Source organism: Streptopelia decaocto (genome assembly GCF_964273445.1).
Source record: "Streptopelia decaocto genome assembly, chromosome: 3".
NCBI classification, from domain to species: domain Eukaryota; kingdom Metazoa; phylum Chordata; class Aves; order Columbiformes; family Columbidae; genus Streptopelia; species Streptopelia decaocto.
Genome location: NC_138656.1, coordinates 30224613 through 30243000, shown reverse-complemented (window position 1 = coordinate 30243000; position 18388 = coordinate 30224613). Strand labels below are relative to the sequence as shown.

At 47.0% G+C, this 18388-nt stretch overlaps 1 protein-coding gene across 4 annotated transcripts in view; it reads right to left on the bottom strand.

Moving 5' to 3' along the window:
* Positions 1-533: 533 nt before the first annotated feature.
* TTC7A (tetratricopeptide repeat domain 7A) overlaps positions 534-18388 on the bottom strand; it is a gene marked incomplete at its 5' end in the record, with an annotated part of 177232 nt that continues 159377 nt past the window's right edge. For 2 of the 4 annotated variants that reach the window (XM_082048591.1, XM_082048593.1), the window contains one exon: positions 534-5745. In XM_082048591.1, the coding sequence (XP_081904717.1) occupies positions 5524-5745 (222 nt within the window). In that variant the 3' untranslated portion in view covers positions 534-5523. The remainder of the gene's footprint in view (positions 5746-18388) is intronic. The other 2 variants (XR_014183642.1, XR_014183643.1) reach the window with 2 other exon arrangements.

Here is an 18388-nt window from a genome sequence, read left to right as displayed (position 1 = left end):
CATTTTAAGAAGGCCCTTTTGAAGCTTGCCCAGAAGATTAGGGTGTAAATGTGAAGAATGCTCTGGAAACTCTTGAACAGAGACATTTTATTTCCAAATAACCACAGGACTTACTGTTTGTAGCAGAAAGATGATTAACGGCATTGTGGCCAAAATAAGGTGAGGCCCTAAACCTGACAGCATAGCATTTGCATATACCTCGATGTTAAGAGTTTCTCACTCTTTGTTGATTTTTACTGGAAGAAGGACAAGAAAAGCATGATGCTCGCTTAAATCTCCATAAATTCAAACATCTGAAGCCACATTGCTCCTTTTTCCTGGCTCCGTTCCTCTCTGACAGCACGCCGCTTGCTTGCTCACTCTCGGTTTTCCCATGAACTACAGGGTGCAGGCCAAAATATCCTTTGCAACTCATAACTTGCTAGGCACACTGGGTTCCAGTTAATGTAGCAAATGGGGGTTTCATAATGCTTGAAGTATCTGTGGCATGAATATATTAAAGGTCCTGAAATTGGCAGGAAATACGAGAAGCATTTTTTTGTTTTCCACGGGGTCAATTTTATTCATCTGGTGAAAACATCTTACAACGACAAAAAGAAGTAACATGGAAAACCGATTCCGACAACCGCGTTAACAGCGTTCAAGCGGCGGGTCGGCAACACGCGTACGAGCTCCTCTCTGTGCACCAGCTCGGGGAGGTTCTCACTTGTATCGTCATGAGCAGTTCCACAACCGTGCGGTGTCCTGTCTCTATCAGCAGTTTTAGCCACACACCGGTATGGGCTTCTGGGGGGAAACAAGCTGGATCTTTTAGCATCCAGAAACTCAGGAACCTGCCCTGGTTTCCTGGAGCGGAAGGCACGAGCCAGTTCATTAAAGGCGAAGTCAGAGGAACCATCTGGGCAACTGCTGGGTCAGTGGTTACCTCCTTCCTGCTGACATTGCCCAACTGGTGGATGTTTCAGCTTCTCGTTTCTAAGAAAATTACTTGTATCTGACCACGCACTGATGTCCCGTGGCACTGAACAATGAGGGAACAGTGGGGAGACCACCACCTGGAGCCAGGCTCGGGGAACAGGCAGAGGGCTGGTTAAACCAGCACAAGCCAGGGAGTGTTGGCCACAAGACCATGGGGCTGGTGGCAGCAGCCACCTCAGAGGTGACAGCAGCCTTCGGGACATAAAGGAGCTCTCCTTAGCCAAAAATGTGACATGCTGGGGGAGGGAGAGACATCTCAGCTACACATACTCACTGCACAACTGTCAAACATGCCTGCAATACAATTCAGTCAGAGGCAATCACTGCTGCAGCGTGGCTGCTCGGGGAAGCCTTCTTGTCCTAGGCTGAATTGCAACTATCAAATCTCTGTTGGTTTGGCTGGAAAAATATGACGGCAGTGATGTCTCTTCACTAAAAAGGATTGTTTCCCACTCCGCTGTCATTAAAATGAAATATAAACTAGCCAAACCCTCTCTTCACCAAGACTCTCTGAAAACGGAATATTTTTTGGATAAAATAACTGTAATTCAAACTGCGGCAGGCAGTGCTGTGCCTACTTTGGTACCCAGCCAGTGAATTTTAAAGTAACCACCCTCCAGGACTGTTCTCCATTTGGATTTATTAGTCATTACCAAGAAAAGATAATTAGCACTTCTGAAGCATTGTGATAATCAGTGGCATGAACTGTCGTTACCAATGGAAACGGGCTGGGGTGCCTGTGCGGCGCAGGAACACGGCAGCTCCCCTGCATTCCCTGTATGGAACGAGTACACCGGTGGGCAGCCCCTCAGCTGCAGGAGAGGCTCAGATGTACCAACAGCTCCAGTGGAGCTAATGACAGCTGACATGGGGTAAGGCAGGGAGGGGAGTTGTTCCGAGTTGTTCCCTGGCCTGTTGGGTTTCTCCTTCTGATATCCTGGAGGCAGAGTCATTTTTGCTACAATACACAAACCTTGCTGTTGGTCAAAGGCAATGGCACACGCTACGCCTTTACTGCGCAACAAAAAAATAGGAGCTTAATTATTTTTCTTTTGTATGCACCCTGCCAACACAAAGGAAAATAACCTTGTGGTGGAACAAGAGGAACCCGGGTATACCTGGATCCTTTAGGCAGTGATGCCTTTTTTTCTGTTCTTTCTAATGAGAAAACTCTGTTGGATTCAAGTCAGTGCTAAAACTCACAAAATTGGTATTTCACCTATTGGTCCCCAAACTTCCATTAGTAATGATCATCTCTAATAATCATGTGAGCGATGCGATGTACATCTTTTGTTCTTAGTTTCAAACCCTAAGCATTAAGCATTCCAGGCTCCCTGCTATAAAAAGCAGCATTAATTAGTGCGCTCAGGGCAGCAGATCTATTAGATATATCAAGGTTGCTATCTAAATAAATACTACAATACACAGGCTTGTCTGAAGTAGTTGTCCTCATCTTTCTGTACCTGGAAGTATGAACAAAATCCATGCTGAAGAACAGAGGTAGCAAATAAGCCTGGGAAAGCTTCTGTTGTGGTGAGTACTAATAACAAATGCAGCTATTTACCCCCAGAATAGTTGCAAGTCTGAAACAACCACCCTTTTTCCTGCAAGGTACAGAGCATTTCAGGTCAACGTAACGCCCCTCCAGCCAAGTGGTGCTTTGTATCCTCTGGGAAGCACACGGCGAATGTCAGGATCAAATCCAGTTTCCATGCAAAATACTTTGTCTGCAACTGATGTGGGGGCTGTGGTGTGCTGTGCAGGCAGCGCATACCTTTGCCCTGTGATTCTTGTTGATGCTGCTGGTGGTTTACTCATGCACATCTTCCTTGCCACACCTGCAGCAGAGACTCTGAGGTCTGCAATTCCTACGCCAGTAACGCTCCTTAATGCCCGGGACAAACACGGGACCACACTGGCAACATCGGAGTGCTCAGTGCACTCCAAGTACTCGTGCACGTCTGCACCTCTCCTAGCAAGATGGCTGCTGTGGCAAGTCTGGTTATCACCGAGATGCCGTTCGCCTGGTGGCAACGAACGCGGTGGGCCGGTGGCTGTTTACGAGCCAGGCGTGCAGAAGTGAAGGGGTCTGTGTTTGCTTCTCAGCCGCTGCTGGGAAATAGGCACCCTCGTGCCGGCTCGCAGCGCTCTCGGAGCGGTGCCCCCGCCGCAGAGGTGGACGCGTGGCTCACAGTCACACCGCTGCCTGGTACACAGAAGTTGCCATGGCAGCGCTTTGCAGATACACGTTGCACAAGAAAGCGGTGATGTTGGGCCACAATGACTCTTTTTTTGTCTTACACAGAAGGCTCGCTCCCACCCTTGGCACTGAGGAACAGAACAAATATTGGAATATAACATCTATCTATACATACGTACTTAAGTCTATTGTCAGATTGCATCTGACTGTGGAACTGGGTTTAAAACACCTGGGTAACAATTTACATATTGTGTCAACAACATCTCTCCCCCTTCCCCCTTTCCTACTTGCAGTGCAGAACAAGCCAACTCCATGGCATCCTTCACAGCAAAATGGGTCTCTGCTGCATCTTTCTGTCTTCATGAAACTCATTTAATTCTGGTACTTTAACACCTACTCCTTCCTCTGCTGCTGGTGCTTTTGCAAATGAGAAACGTGGCCGGGTAATACTGTCTCCTTGGAAACCTGCCTCAGGCCTAAAAAGCTGTGTTTGGTGCCTGTGGCACTGGAAAGCCAGAGACCTCAAGGGCTGAGCACCTTTCAAGCTGGGCTGCTTTCACTCCAGATCCCCCATGAACAGAGGAATAAGCTGGGTTATTGCACCAGCAAGATTTAATGGGGAAAAAAAACATTATATATATCTATATATCTATCTGTATATATATATTTATAATTGCCTGCGAGTGCAATGGGCTGCAGAGAGAAACCTGAGGGCAGTGCACTTCTGCAGGGAGGCAGGAGCTGCGGCCGCCCGGGGACAGGAGCTGTGCCATGGTGTGGTCTGCGAGCAGCGCGAGGTGCCCACCTCTCGATGAGCCTGCAGATTTCCAAAAAGTGTAAACAACACTGACTTCAAAGTCTGCTGCCAGAGTCATGGGATCTTTAAGAAATAACCCCTACTCAGTTATTGCTTGAGGATATTATTATTTCTGGAATGAACTAGTTGTGGATCACAATACTGGGCAGAATTAGAGTACAAAGTGTGTTCTAGTGCAAACGCTACTTACGAAATAGTCATAAATCTTCTTTGGACAAAAACAGGCATAGAGCCCAACTTTCTGTGCAGAAAAGTGCCCGCAGCTCATTTCTGCATCATCTTTATCTGGGGACCGGTCTGGCGGGGCTGGCTCTGGTGTGCGGTGTGGCAGCGCGGCGCAGCTCAGGGCCACAGCCCAGGAGCGGCGCGGCGGGGGGGACACCAGCTGCGTCCCCTGCCCCGGCCCAGCCAGCCTTGGGGAGGCTGCGTGGATTGGGAGCTCTTCAGATGGCTCTGGAGATCACTCTTACATCTGATATGAGACACAAAATGATCCTGCTCCGCTGAAGGCTCAGCTCCGTACCTCTGATGTGAAATTTCTACAGGCAATCCACAGATTTGGTTCTAAGAAAGAAGTAATTCATATATACACATGCTGCCTTCAGCATACTTTCCCTTAAAAGACTGCTGCCATCTTTTATATCATGAAAAGATAGATATGAAAACATTTTGTGCCAGGAATGGTAATGCAGTAAAACAGAGTTCAGTCACTATATACTGGTAATCACTACATTCCTCACTAAAAGTGATGCAATACGTGATTAATAAAAATTTACAATTAGCTACTTCATGTAAGGCCTTCCAATAAATATGTAATTGGAGATAAATATATGTTTCTAATACTAGTTCAAGTGTGAACTGATTTGGTCTTTGGTCTTTCTGCTTTTGTGAATCATACTGCAATAGCAGCTTAAAAAAAATTAATTTAAATCGGTCTGGGCAAACGCCACACCAAGTATGGTGAGCATATGCAGTATATAAGAGCAAGGCAGGAAAAAGGATTATTAAAACAGCTTAAATAATTTTGTAAACGGCATACAATGCCTCTGTGGTTTAGTTGTCACTCATAACCTGTCAGATCTGTGTGGTACAGACTTAAGCACAACTTGGTCAAGTTAGGTGGTGCATTTACTCCTGTTTAGAGCAGGTCTGGGCTTTAATTCAGGGTTTGGGGTTTTTATCTTCAATGAAAATTGAAAGGTGCAAGTGTCTAGAACAGCTGTATCCTAGCATGATCTATTCTGCAGACAGCCACCTTGAACCAACACTTTGAAATAAGCCTTGCTATTAGCTGGAACAAAAGGTGAGGCAGGCACCTGTGAAGCAAAAGGCATTCTCTTTTTCTGCCTGTTGCAAACTCTTCTACAGTTAGGTTTGTCTCAGCTAAGCATGCAAACCTGAGCCCCATCCTGGATTTGTTTTGCCCAGTTCCAGGTTACAGTGGCACTTTTCTGTTGGGCCTTTGCTTTATTTGTGTGGTTTTGGTGTCTGTCCACAAAACGAAGGTGCTTAGCTGCAGGGCAAGGCTTCAGAGCTCCCTGGGTATGACAGTGAAGGGGATGACAGGACTGCTGGATTCAAGGTCCAGAGCGGTGAGGAAGCATTCAATGGCTGCTTCGTTTTTCCCCTGAGCTTGCAAGACCTCTCCGAGGCTGTTCCAGGCCCTGTGACTGGTCGTCTGGATCCGGATGGCGTCTCTGAGGACTTTTTGGGCCAGGTCCCTCCGCCCAAGTCTGCTGAGCACCAAGCCCTGCCAACAAACAAGCGACAAGCGGTTAACAATGGTACAGAACAGAGGAAGAAATGGAGTGTCCTGAGCTCACAGCAAGCTGGGCAGACGCACGAGTGCAGGAGCAGAAGTCCTGTGGGGGTGATCTCCACCTATTTCTGGAGAAGAGAAGCAATCAGCTGTTAAACGTCTGTTGTTTTTTGCTTTTTTTTTTTTTTTTTAATTTTTGATGTGTAATTAAAAAAAACCACAAAACAATTATGAAAAAAAAAAATTTTTAAGCAGAGACTGATACAACTCTGTAAGTGCTCCTGCTGCATGTTACTGCGAGAATGTATACTGGTGCCATACAGAGGAAAGGCTACAGGCTCTTTAAGGATCCCTCTCTTCTCGAGTAGGTTACACTGGCTTCTGATCCCGAGGAAAATACACCCAGGTTCAATTACACCAAGTATCTAAATTAACTCTTGTACATCTGGAACATCCAGCTGAGGCAGAGGTAAAGCCTCTCAGCTCCTACATCTTGCCCATATAGAAAGCCCTTTCTACTTAACAAATGGGGCTAAAGGGACGTGTATCCTCTCCAGCCTTGTAGAAACTGTATGTAACAGCATGGAGCCCTCTGTCCTGCTATTTGCACTCCAGTGTAGATCCTAAAGCAGCGTGGGGGAGGAGAAGGATGGAGGAACCTTGTTTAAAAAGCTGTCCTTAGGGTAAGAAAAGACACAAGTGGGTGTAACCATCTGGAAGGAACAGGAGGAGGAGGATGAAAGAAGTGGTAGGAAGAACATGTTTTCCTATAGGGCTCACATGGATGCGTCTGAACCCACAAAGCATCTCATGAGCCAGGCTGCCTTTTAATTACACAGTAGTCAACCACACGGAGCCCAGATGGTCACGTGGGCTTTGCAGTCCAAAACGCATCAGTGGCATTTTCCTGCTTCTTCCTGAAGGTGCACGCACTGGGATGAACCTCCCGCCGGTTTCATCCAGGCTTGGCCTGCGGAAGAAGCAGCTGACGCTTCCATGTCCCCTGCCACGCTCTGCATGGCCTCTGCCTGTGCTCACCCCTGGAAATGCTGGGAAGGGAGATGACAGCCTGACTTCATGCTTTTCCTGGGACTACATAGTATGTGGATGCAGCCATATATATGAAGAAATGCATTAGCTTTACCTTTAGTGAGTCGAATTGCCTTTAGTTGATATGAAAAGACATAACGAACCTGAAATCACTTGCAACCAGAACCCAAGCAAATTTCTGATGGAAGAACGATGATGCTTTTGGAAGTAGTGAAGATCTCGCCTTTGTCTTGTTTTGTTTGCTTTTCCAAAAGTGTCATCAGACACACGGTGCCTCAGCACGACTGAGACCCCATAGCCAGTGATAGTACTCCTACCTACAGAAACACATCACTTTGCCAGAGAGAAGAATTAAGAAACACTCATTTAATGAAGTATTGGCAGTACTTTGAAAAGTTTCATTGTCTCTTTCTTGCCAACAACCTTGACCTGAATAATCAACTCAACTATGAAATCTTATAATCTAAAGATGCAGTGGGGATGTTTTTTTCTTTAAGTTTCTCTCTCTGTTGGAAAACGGTGAGGCAGCAGGGTCAAATCTTACAACTGTGAGCAGGCAGAGGTAACACAGAGGTACCCCAATGAGGCTGGTTCCTCTGGAGGTAGCTGCCAGGAGACAACCGTAGGCATGTAATGACAGACTGGAAGGAATTTGTGCAATTCTAATTTGAGTCACCCGCTTGACAGGGATAATGAGGCACAGAAAGGGCAAGTAGAGTGGCCACAACAAATCTGCTGCTGAGCCAAGAATAGATGGGAGCTAAATCAGCTCACGTTTGTCCTCAACCACAAAACCACCCTTCCTAAAAACTCTTCCTGTTGTGCTGACTGAGCAGAGCCGATTGTGCTCTCTGGTGGCTGGGGACCCATGGCTGTCCTCACCCTGACACAAGTGGCATCGTGGCTCCTGATGCTCCCGGAGGGCCACTGGCATGGGGGCCATCGAGCTGGTGCAGATGCTGCCTGTCATCCCTCCCCAGTGAGGAGGGGAATCCCCTTCCAGGCTGAACATCTCATGCCGCTCCGCAATGCTGCAGTGAAACCCACCTCACCGTAACCCGCTCATGCAGCTCAGCTCCTTCCTCTGCCCAAGCACCCTTGTTGGTCAAGGACTGGAGGTGCCCCGTGGGTCCCCAGTGTGGGGCAGGCTGGGGTCCCTGCGAGTGTCCTGCAGCACTGGGAGGAGGCTGTACGCAAACCACAGGTCCTGTGTTCACCTGGGCACGGTGCTGAAGCTGATGCTCACCAGTAAGCGCAGCACACGTGAACATTTGCTCATTGGTATTCAATGCTTTCAAGGACGCCACTTTACCTGAAAAAACATCTGTGAACCCTCAAAAAGGGTGATCTCAGGCTCCCCAAAGCCAGGGGAAAGCCTCCTGTTGATGCTGCGGTACACTGCATGAGAGAAAAACTGCTATATGTTTTGGGGGAAAAACACAGGAGGAAACATTTGCTAAAGGAGGTAAAGATTTCCTCCCTCATCCTTGCTTCCATGCACAAGTGTTAGTGCCAAGGGCTGCCCAGGTCCCTGACCATTCCCAGGAGTGCCCACTGTCCTGCTTCCCTCTTGTGCTGACCAGGAACAGCCCCACATCCCCTTCTTGACCATGTGTCTGGGTGTCCCTGTGGCGTGGGCAGAAGACATTGTGCTTCAGGCCTCAGCCCAAGCAGAGACCGAGGTGTGGTCAACCTGATTTCCAACCCAGGCCTGCAAATGTTCCCAAACCCCAGCACAGAGACCTACTCCTCCACCCACACTGAGCTGTGACAGATGGTCTCAGCCTTTCCAGTGAGGCTTAACTGAACCGGCAAAAATGTGCTGCTGGATGTTTAAAGGACAGGTTGAACATCATTAATGGTGCATGCAGGAGAGTTTCTTGCTTTGTGTTCCCTCTCTCCCCTTCTCCTTGCCCTGCTCCTTGCAAATCACAAGCATTTTGTGAGAGCTGAAGGCTGCACAATCCGCAAGCCTCATGAAGACGCAGTACTGAGCACTTCAGTTTTTTGTTTCCCTGAGGTATTTGCGCTTGAGAGCTTCTCCTTGCTACTGAATTTCTTATTTCCCCATAGAGTCTGGCTTGCTATAAACAATGCCTGCATGTTGTTGCTATGTAGGTCCAGCTGGAATCTACCTACAGTGCAAAAGAAAAGAATTATATATAAATTCAGAAAGCCACCCACTGACAGGCAATTTGCATTTTTATCTGGAAGATTTTTTTTTTAAGGATTTTTCTAATGAAAGTTCAGTTCCTGAGTTTCTATGGAAACTCATCTGCTTGGCGTGCATGCATAATTTCATAAAGTCAAATCTCAGGAAGATGAGCAATTAGTATAAATACAAGCAGGAATGTGATTAAAGGTTTCATCCTCTTATTCCTGAAGATGGAGGGTGAGGCTGGGTTTTGTTGTGTTTCTTTGGTTTGTATTTGTGTTTTTTTTCCAAATTAACTCAAAAAACAGTGTACAAGGTAGCCTTGCTCCTCTGCCACCTCCTGGCTAGCATGGGCACTTCTGATTTTGCCCAATTATGTTCCTCTGAAACACGGTGAGTCCCTCTAAGTATGGTCTTCTCTGAGGTCAGGCTGCTTTTTAAACTTGAGCATATTATAATTCAACAAGGCCAAGTGCAAGGTCCTGCATATGGGTGGGGCAATCCCAAGCACAAATACAGGCTGGGCAAGAGAATGGATTGAGAGCAGCTGTGAAGAGAAGGACTAGGGAAAGTGCACCTGCAGCCCAAAAGGCCAACAGTACCCTCAGCTGCATCAAAAGGAGCATGACCAGCAGGTCGAGGAAGGTGATTCTGCTGCTCTGCTCTGGTGAGACACCACCTGGAGTTCTGCATCCAGCTCTGGGGCCCCCAACAGGCCGTGGACCTGATGGAGAGGGGCAAGAAGAGGCCACGATAATCAAAGGGCTGGAACACCCCTCCCATGGAGACAGGCTGAAAGAGTTGGAGATGTTCAGCCTAGAGAAGAGAAGGCTCTGGGCAGACCTTATAGCAGCCTGCCAGTACCTAAAGGAGACCTACAAGGAAGATGGATAGGGACTTTTTACAAGGGCACATAGAGATAGGACAAGGGGTAATGGCTTTACACTGAAAGAGGGCAGAATTAGGTTTGATATAAGGATGAAATTCTTCACCGTGAGGGTGGCTATGCACTGGAACAGGCTGCCCAGAGAAGCTGTGGATGCCCCATCCCTGGAAGTGTTCAAGGCCAGGCTGGATGGGGCTTTGAGCAACCTGGTCTAGTGGAAGGTGTCCCTGCCCATGGCAGGGGGGTTGGAACTAGATGATCTTTAAGGCCCCTCCCAACCCCAAACATTTGATGGTTCTGTGATTATAAATAGTAAAAAAAAAAACCCCAAACCAACCCAAAAGGTGTGTGGGAATCATTTTGCTTCCTAGCTCCTGTGGGCAGCATGTCGCTAGGGCTCATGCCAGCCCTGTGCCAGCCACACGCAGGCATTTCATGTGCTGCTGGCATTAGTACAGCTGTATAGTGCTTGGATACTAACTCACTCTAGCAGGCTGAGGGTAACCTGTGCAGATTAGTTTAATTTTCTTCTTTAGGTCTGAAGACATACTTCAAATCTTGTAAACAGAGGCAGAGTAGTGAAGCTTGTGCTTCCAAGCCAGACTCTAAAAAATGGAGCTGAAAGCACACGAGGAAATTCATTGGAGGTGAAGGGCTGTGCAGAGCGAAACTGGTACAGTCTAGTGGTGCGTGAAGGCAGAGGCGAGGCAGCAAATTTGGTTTGCTGATTTAGGGTGCATTATGCTGGCAGCTGGACTCCTGAATTGATTGGTTTTAATTTCGGGGAACAGGGGCTGCATATGGGAAGCTTTTTAAAAGGTATTTTTGACCTCATCCACATGCAAAACAAAACTTAAACCACTTCTATAGCGACAGTGGGTTGGACTCCCTTGCCTTCAGTGATGTGATACTTAGTAATCGATACTTTAGCGAGGCTATTTTTGTTTTAGGAGAGCCATATTTCAATTTAAGCTAGATGAGCGAAAAAGTGACCTGTTTTCATTTTCCACTAATAAAGAAAGTGAGCATAAGCTCCACTTGAAATCCCACTTCAGACAGTCATGAAATTTCTGATCTGTGCCTTTATTTCCTTAGAGTTTGACAAAACGTTCTTAAAAGTTTTTAGCTTACAAAATTCTCAGAAAATAGTGCAGAAAAGACATTATGGAAGACTACACAATAAGCCTCACATACAAGCTGGAGTTTATTTTTAGTAATGAAAGTTAAAACTTCCTTTGCAAATATTTAGTTCAAACACCTGATGAGCAGCAGAGAGTTATCACGAGTCTCGGCATCCTTGCCTCCTTCCACTAAGGTGGCACAGATTTACTTGTTCTTTTCTTTGGGGCTTGCACTGGAAATAGATGTCCAGAAAAATGTTTTATTTCATACGTGGAAGACTGCTTTTTGGTTTTGTTTGCATGGTCATCTTATTCTTGGAGAATCTGTATAGGTGGACTAGAGTCTATCTTTATCCTTTACAAATTGATTTTAATAAATACTTCAAATGCAAGTTCTCTCTTTCCTCGCACGAGACTGAAATTTCAAAGTGAGGTTCTCTGATGCTTTTATCAACTGAGCCTATTACTGTCTAAATATCCTAAGAAGTTTCTAGAATAAACTACACTTTGCAGACTTTTCTGTTGGGCTTCTGCTAGTGCATTAGTTAATTAATGTCAAGGTAAATGGGGTATCCTTACTGTCTACTCCAATCTATCATATGGAGATGTCACCAGTGGTTAACAGGAGGGTAATCAGCAGCTGGCAAGATGAGGTCACGCTGCAGAAAAGTGCTCTTTCAAAAGCGTGCTTATTCAGCAGAACCCTACAAAACGCCTTTCAAGATGCATTTGGCACTTGGTGATAACAGTCTCATGTAACAGAAAAATCCGCACTGCTACAGGGTAACATACGCTTCTGTAATTATTTAGCAATCAGGATAAGTTGCAAGCAAAATCTGTTGCATAAACCATGAAATATCAGTGAGTCTTTCTGGAAAATGGCAAACATTAATCCTGGAAATCCTAGATGTCCTAGAATAAAGACAGACATGTAACTAGCCGATTGCTCTGTGATTCTTTCCCCCTACATTTCCCCCTACACCTTTGCATTTCTGAGGAGCCCAGATTTTTTTTTGAAGCTGCGAGCAGTGAAGTGAGCTTTTGTTGTTCTGTCACTCAGCCCCACAGCGGCTGGCAGCGTGCGGTGTAGTTAATCATCCATTTTGCTGATTCAGTCCAGGTTGTGGCAAACCTGAGTGATACATCTGAGCTTTGTTCTCTGAAAATACACTGTAGGAATACATGGAGCAGTCAGGGTCCGCTTGCCAAACACACTGAATTAGAGACCATATCTTAATTTGCTTCCCTAACAAAGGGTAACCAGGATTGATTTCTGGAGGAAAGCTCATCTTTCAGTGTTTCTGCTGCCTCTTTTGTCGAGAGCAGTTTTTCCTTCTCTTCCTTCCTCCTCTCCAACTCCTCTGCCGCAGCTGCTGCATCCCCTGTCACTTCAGTGACGCTGAAGTGCTGCATTTGACAGAGCAGAGGAGGGGAAGCAGAGGGGAGGAGAGGGAAGGCAGGCACCGCCACTGCAAAACACAGCGTGCGGAAAGGAAAAACGAAGGAATGGCACCGGAGGGGGGAACTGGCAAGCGCTGGGAAAAGCAAAACCCCAACTTTACATCACAATTTGTAGCACTTGTGCACTGCTTGTGGGTTTCAACTCGGTAGGTTCAATCCAGAGATTTCAGCTCTGGCACTGCAGGTGCCGAAGGCAGCCTAGTAGCAGATTGCTGCTTAAACTTCACTGCAGCATCTCCATGTGCTACAGGTGAGTGGGAGGTCAGAGGAGAAATGAGACTCCAAGGAGATATCAGGAGGGACAGACTAGCTCAGCGTGAAGACAGAGAGAGACCTCTTAAGCCCCACCACAGACCCGGGCACACGGATGTGCTTTACTGACCATACCGAGGTCACTTTGGCAGGGCGAGATGAAAAAGCAAAAGAAAGAAAAGATCAAAAGTGGTGGAGACCCGAAGAGAGGAACATCCCCTTTCCTTAGCTTGCCCGTGTGTTTTTCAAGGCGGTGTGTAATTGCAAAGGCACCATCTCACCCTGTCTCGCCGTGAGGCCAAGGCGAGCCCCCCCGCAGAAGGGAAGCGCGGTGCTGCGCCGCACGCTGCCCTCTGCCCAGGCTTGCTGTCTGTATTTGCGTTCATCAAATGTTAGTGGTGATGTTTGTACCGTGTTTGAAGCTTAAACGTGATAAAACATTTATTGACATAAAAAGCAAACCCTAAGGCAGCATTTCAAACCAGGAGACTCTGATCTCTTCCTAGGGAGGCTCATACAAGCCCAGGGAGAATGAAGAGTTTTTCTGCCTTGTTGGATTGTCATCACTTAAGCCTCATTCAAAGCAGAATTGTTTGCTGCATGCTGAATATTGTCTAGATAGTTCTTCCCTTGCTGAGACCTACATGGAGATGAAGTAGCAAGCAAGGAAAGCAAATAGGATGCCTCGGCCACATGTTTGAGACTAACTAAATGCAGTATTTGTTTTGCACTAAGGCAAGATTTCTCCCAGCCCTGATCTTAGCAGTTGTCATAGTGATGTTGCAGTAGAGCACACAGTACCTGCAACTAGGACTCGAGCTCATGGTGTCGTCTGTAAAAACATGCATTAAAAGAAGGTCCCAACCTAACAAAAAATTGCAATTTAGGATACATAATTTATAATTTGAGGTCCCAATTCTGTTATGCACTGTACCTGCTTGCCTGGCAGAAAACCTTGTTGAAATTAGTGAGATTTGGCTTAGATATATCCAAGTATTTGAAAACACATGCAGAATTGAGACTGATCAGCATCAGCAATGAGAGAAAAGGCATGCAACATGAATGGAGGATGCTGAAGAGCAGCAGGTAACCCGCTGGCTAAAACACTTTACTAGAAAGTGGTTGCTATGCTTCATCAGCTGCTAATGCATTGCACATTGAATAATCTGCTGTTTCTCAGGAACAACTCAGAGACCGGGCCAGGGTCAAGGGACAAGCTCTAGGAGGCAGAAGTCCTGATTTAAGTGTTCTCAGGCTGAGGAGGATTGCAAATTTGCCCCTCTTGTGCTCGGGGGGATGCATGCTAACTTCTAGCAAATATTTTTAAGTCAGGGGGGCAGGTAAGCACTGCCATTGCCTCCAGGGGGAATCAGCTCTCTGCCTCTATTTTAATAGTAAGCACGTGCCTATGTTCTGTTGCACATGGCAAGATGGTGCTGCCTATCGCTGGGGAATGTGTAGCTTATGACTTGAACAATTGATCTGAGCTCCCACAGTGTGCTGCGGCTGACGAGCAGGGAAATTCTGTCTGCCTAGGCTTCCTGCAGAGCCAATGCCAGATCTTTCCCCAAATTTTAACGCACCGCTTTGCAAGAAAGGAGGGGCTAAGGTGCACATTTCCCAAGCATGTTATCTTCCCCTCTCTGTACAGAGTAAACTTTGTCTGAACATATGAGTCATGAACAGGTTCTCCTAGGTAACAGCTTCAGCTCTGCCAAGGGTCTCTAGGAACCTTGGTCCCACAGAACTAATTGCCAGAGCAAGCGCCACATTTTGCATGTCTCCGAGGAAGGGTGTAGCGCAGCAAAGGCTCAGCTGACAGAAGCACACAGCATGCCAATGTATTGCAGCAGATGTCTTCTGAAGGGAGAGCCGAGATATTTAAACAATCTTAATTTGCTTAGTTTTCCACCACTGGCAGTCTCTGGGATAGTATGTTGTTAATGACATCCTCAGCACAACTACAGCCGGAGCCTCAGAGTGCAGCATGGAGGAGGGAGCGTGGCAGGGACACGCTGCCTCCACCGCTGCTCCCCCACCTCCCATCCCACAAGGAGCATCTTTCCTCATCACCTGTGAACTTCCACGCACTAAGAGATTTTGCTGAATTACAGAGAGCATTTTCTGTTACATGCTCAAAAGAGAACGAGTGAAGAAACTCATTGAGCAGATAAATGATTAAAGACACTTGATAAATACTGCACATAACGTTAGTGCAAATGGAAGCTCCAGCGGCACTGGAGAACTGTGATGTTTTCATGTTTCCCTTTTGTTTGGCCCAAAGGGAGTTCTGCTTCCTTCTATTGACCGTGGCCAGCCCAGTGTATCAGGGCAGCCTGCTGAAAACCTGGAAGTCTTGCTGGTTGCCACTCCTCTGTTTGCACAGCTGTGTCTTATGTACCAGGAGGCAATGTATTCTGTTATTGTGGTACATGCTATTTTATATACTATATTACTATGGTCTATCACTCTGACCTGTCTTTGGTGCGATAACAGGCAGCCTAAACAGCAGAGAATTTAAAGTAATTATAACTGGTTTCCTTGTTTGTGAAAAATGGCACCTGAAGGTTGGAGTATGAAGGGGATGGTCATTCCACCCCTCCTCCCTTCTGACGGTTCCCTGAGCATCTTCTGAAATACGATTTATGAGTTCAGCTGTAAACCAGCAACTTGACTACTGCAATTTCTAGGCTTTCATTTGATATCAGAGCAAAGCACAGCATGAGGATAATACTGATTAGTCGAGCTGCAGTGGTATCTCAAGGGCTGTGGATGGGAAACCACAACTAAAACTAGTAATCTTCTGCAAGAGCAGGTTGGAGCTCAGTGGAGAGGCATCTGCTGCAGAGAGAGATCAGGCCAAGGACAATGTCTTTAGGCCTGGATGCAAGTTTTATTCTCTGGAGGCAATTGAACCACCGCAGGAACTCGAGGGGTTTAAGAAATGTAGCAGGTTCTTCTTTCGTAAGGTGTTACACACACTTCAGAGAAGGGATCAGAGAAGAGCTGGGGAGTTTTGTCTTTCAGGAATTTATTTTGGTTTCTAAAGTTATGTAAACAGAGCCTGAATAATGTGGTAATGAGCACCTCGGGGACACAGAGAATAACTTACCACAACAGAGGAACGCAAGTGATTGGCACAGATAAGCATGAGCTGTAGATTCCCTGGAAATGGGGATAATCCACCTCTGCGAAGCAGAGCCGCAGCCCTCCCGCTACTGTGCTGAAATCTTTGCTCTGTGCAGTGATCAGATTTGCTCCTTCCAACCACCCCACATCTCTGGCTGATGAGGGGAGCACACAGCTCCCCCAGGAGAGGAAACAGCCACTCGAAGCATCTCAGTGATGGCTTCCGTGTCAGAGAAGCACTTATCACCTTGTTTGTGACAGCTCCACTGTCTCCTCTGGATGGAGGAAGGAAGCCTGGCAACTGCAGAGGAAGAGAGAGGGCAACAAACAACTCTGTCAGCTCCTCATTGGTGCTGAGGAGCCGTGATCCCGCTGCACAGCCAGGGCTCTGCTTGGGCTACTGAAGCTGCCAGCTGACTAGTGGATTTGCAGGGAGGGTGGCAGTGGGGCAGGGGGGCGTTCTGCAGCAAACAGAAACCAAGAGAACAAAGTGTTTGCAACTCCTTGAACAGCAAGTGAGCTGACACACAAACTGATTAATATGAGCATCCAAAATGCTCAATTCTCCTGTGGGAGCCAGTAGCTAGAGGCAAAGACAAGCTCTCTCCCTCAAGCTCAGCTGCTTCAACTGAAAAATTTGAGTTAAGAGGCTGCTCTAAGGATTGCTTTTCCCCAAGGAGAGCTTAGAGCAGTTATTTTGGGATATCTGAAGCGCAGGAACATTCCTGGGATTCTGCAATAAGCCTCAGAGTTGGGAAAACAGAATCTGTTAACCAGCCTTGGCTTGGAAAGAGGCTACCAATCATCTCCAAAAGCCAAATGGTGCTTTACCTTGTCCTGCTTGGTGGAGCTGCAAAAGGTACATGCCAGACAAGCATAATATCCATTGAGAAAGCTTCTCTTAGGGTCACACTGGAATTAGTTTTGGACTCTGTCTCCTACCCAGCCCACAACCCACTGATCTGGGGCTTGCAGAGCACCACCGGCGGGCAGAAAGCAGCTGTCCCGAGTACAGGCAGCATGACAGAGGATGCTGCCTGCAACCTCAGCCTCGTGCACGGTGAGCGTGTGATGACTTGACGGGGAATTCCAGCGGAGAGCACCAACCCGCAGGAGGCTGCGCTGCTGGTCCACCAGCAAGTGTTGCGCCGCTGACGTGCCATTTTTGGGAGGAGGTGTAACTAGCTATGTCACCCTGCAGAGCAGGCTGAAAATAGGATTGCACTCACTGTGCCATGTGGCTCAGTGGTATGTCAGGACATGTATTTTTAGGAAATTCCTCCTTTGGGCAGACAGGGTGAAGTGCTTGGCCTGGTTTGCAGGTTGCTGGCTTTGCCCAGATCTTTCATAGCAGGGTGTGGGAGCATGTCAGCCACCAGTCAGTCTGTGGGTGCCCTCAGCGCCTGCACACAGTGCTAGTCCTCGTTACCTATGGATCAGGGTGACTGTGGAAAGGTAAAAGGTGGCTGGTTTGCTGCTGTGCTTGCCTTTGTTTCAACACATGCATGCTTGCTCTCTCTCTTTGCTGGTGCTTTTCAGAGAGGGAACTGATCTCCAACAGAGCAGGGATGGAGAAAAGAGTAAGGAAGATCAGTGTCTTGGGAAGAATGTGGTCTCTGAGGAGCGGCAATAAAAATGTACGTTGCAGAATGAATGTATGAGAGGAACAGGGGGCTCAGAGAAGATAGCTCATGCAGAGAAGAAAGAGAGAAAGATAATGAAAAGCAGATGATAAATAGGGGATTTAAATAAGCTTCTGGAGAGGCAAAGAGGAGTATGACTTGGTGAGGTACTTCTTGGGTGCAGCATAATAAAAAAATGCAGTACAACTCCATGCCCAGCCAGTTACTGATGCATAGACAGTGCTGTGACTTGTCTGACCCCAGGAGAAGGACGATGTGAAGCAGCACTGGACTCAGAATCAAATTCTTCTGACGGACACTTGCCAGCTTCCTCTTTTCCCCAGAACACCATTCCTATCAGGCAGCATGTGTTCAGCTCCAGCATCTGGGTTGTGATACTTTGGCAGCTGCACAAAATCTCTGCTATCAAATCCCACCTGCCAGTCTCATGTCTGCTTCCACAGACCTTTGCCTGCTAGCAAATGTTTCAAAATTGCACTGCCAGGCACAGCACATCATTCTGCAATCCTACCTCAGGCAAAAAAATCCCTCTCGCAAGGACTCAGTTTAACTTCAGTGGACTGCGGGAGGGAAAGGCTAGAGGACAGGCCTCTGGATTACAGGCAGAAATATTAATTTAGGTCACTGTTTGCACTGCATTCTTTTCAGCACTAATGTAAAACAGCTACTCCCCCCCCAAATTATCTCAAGAATACTATTTTTGTCTGTCGCAGTTTAAGAAGCTTTCTTTTGAGACATGCTCCATGCTATAGCTGTGCAGTAAGAGAATCTGTGAACTTTGTTCACCAGAATGTGTTCATGCGAAGTTGTTCTCACCTTGTTTACAAATTCTTCCTTTTTCCTTCTCTTGCTTCTTACCAGTCCCAGATGAGCAACGCCACCAATGTGATGTGTGCACACTGCATGTCGCTTCATTGTTGAAACAGTTCATTAGCAA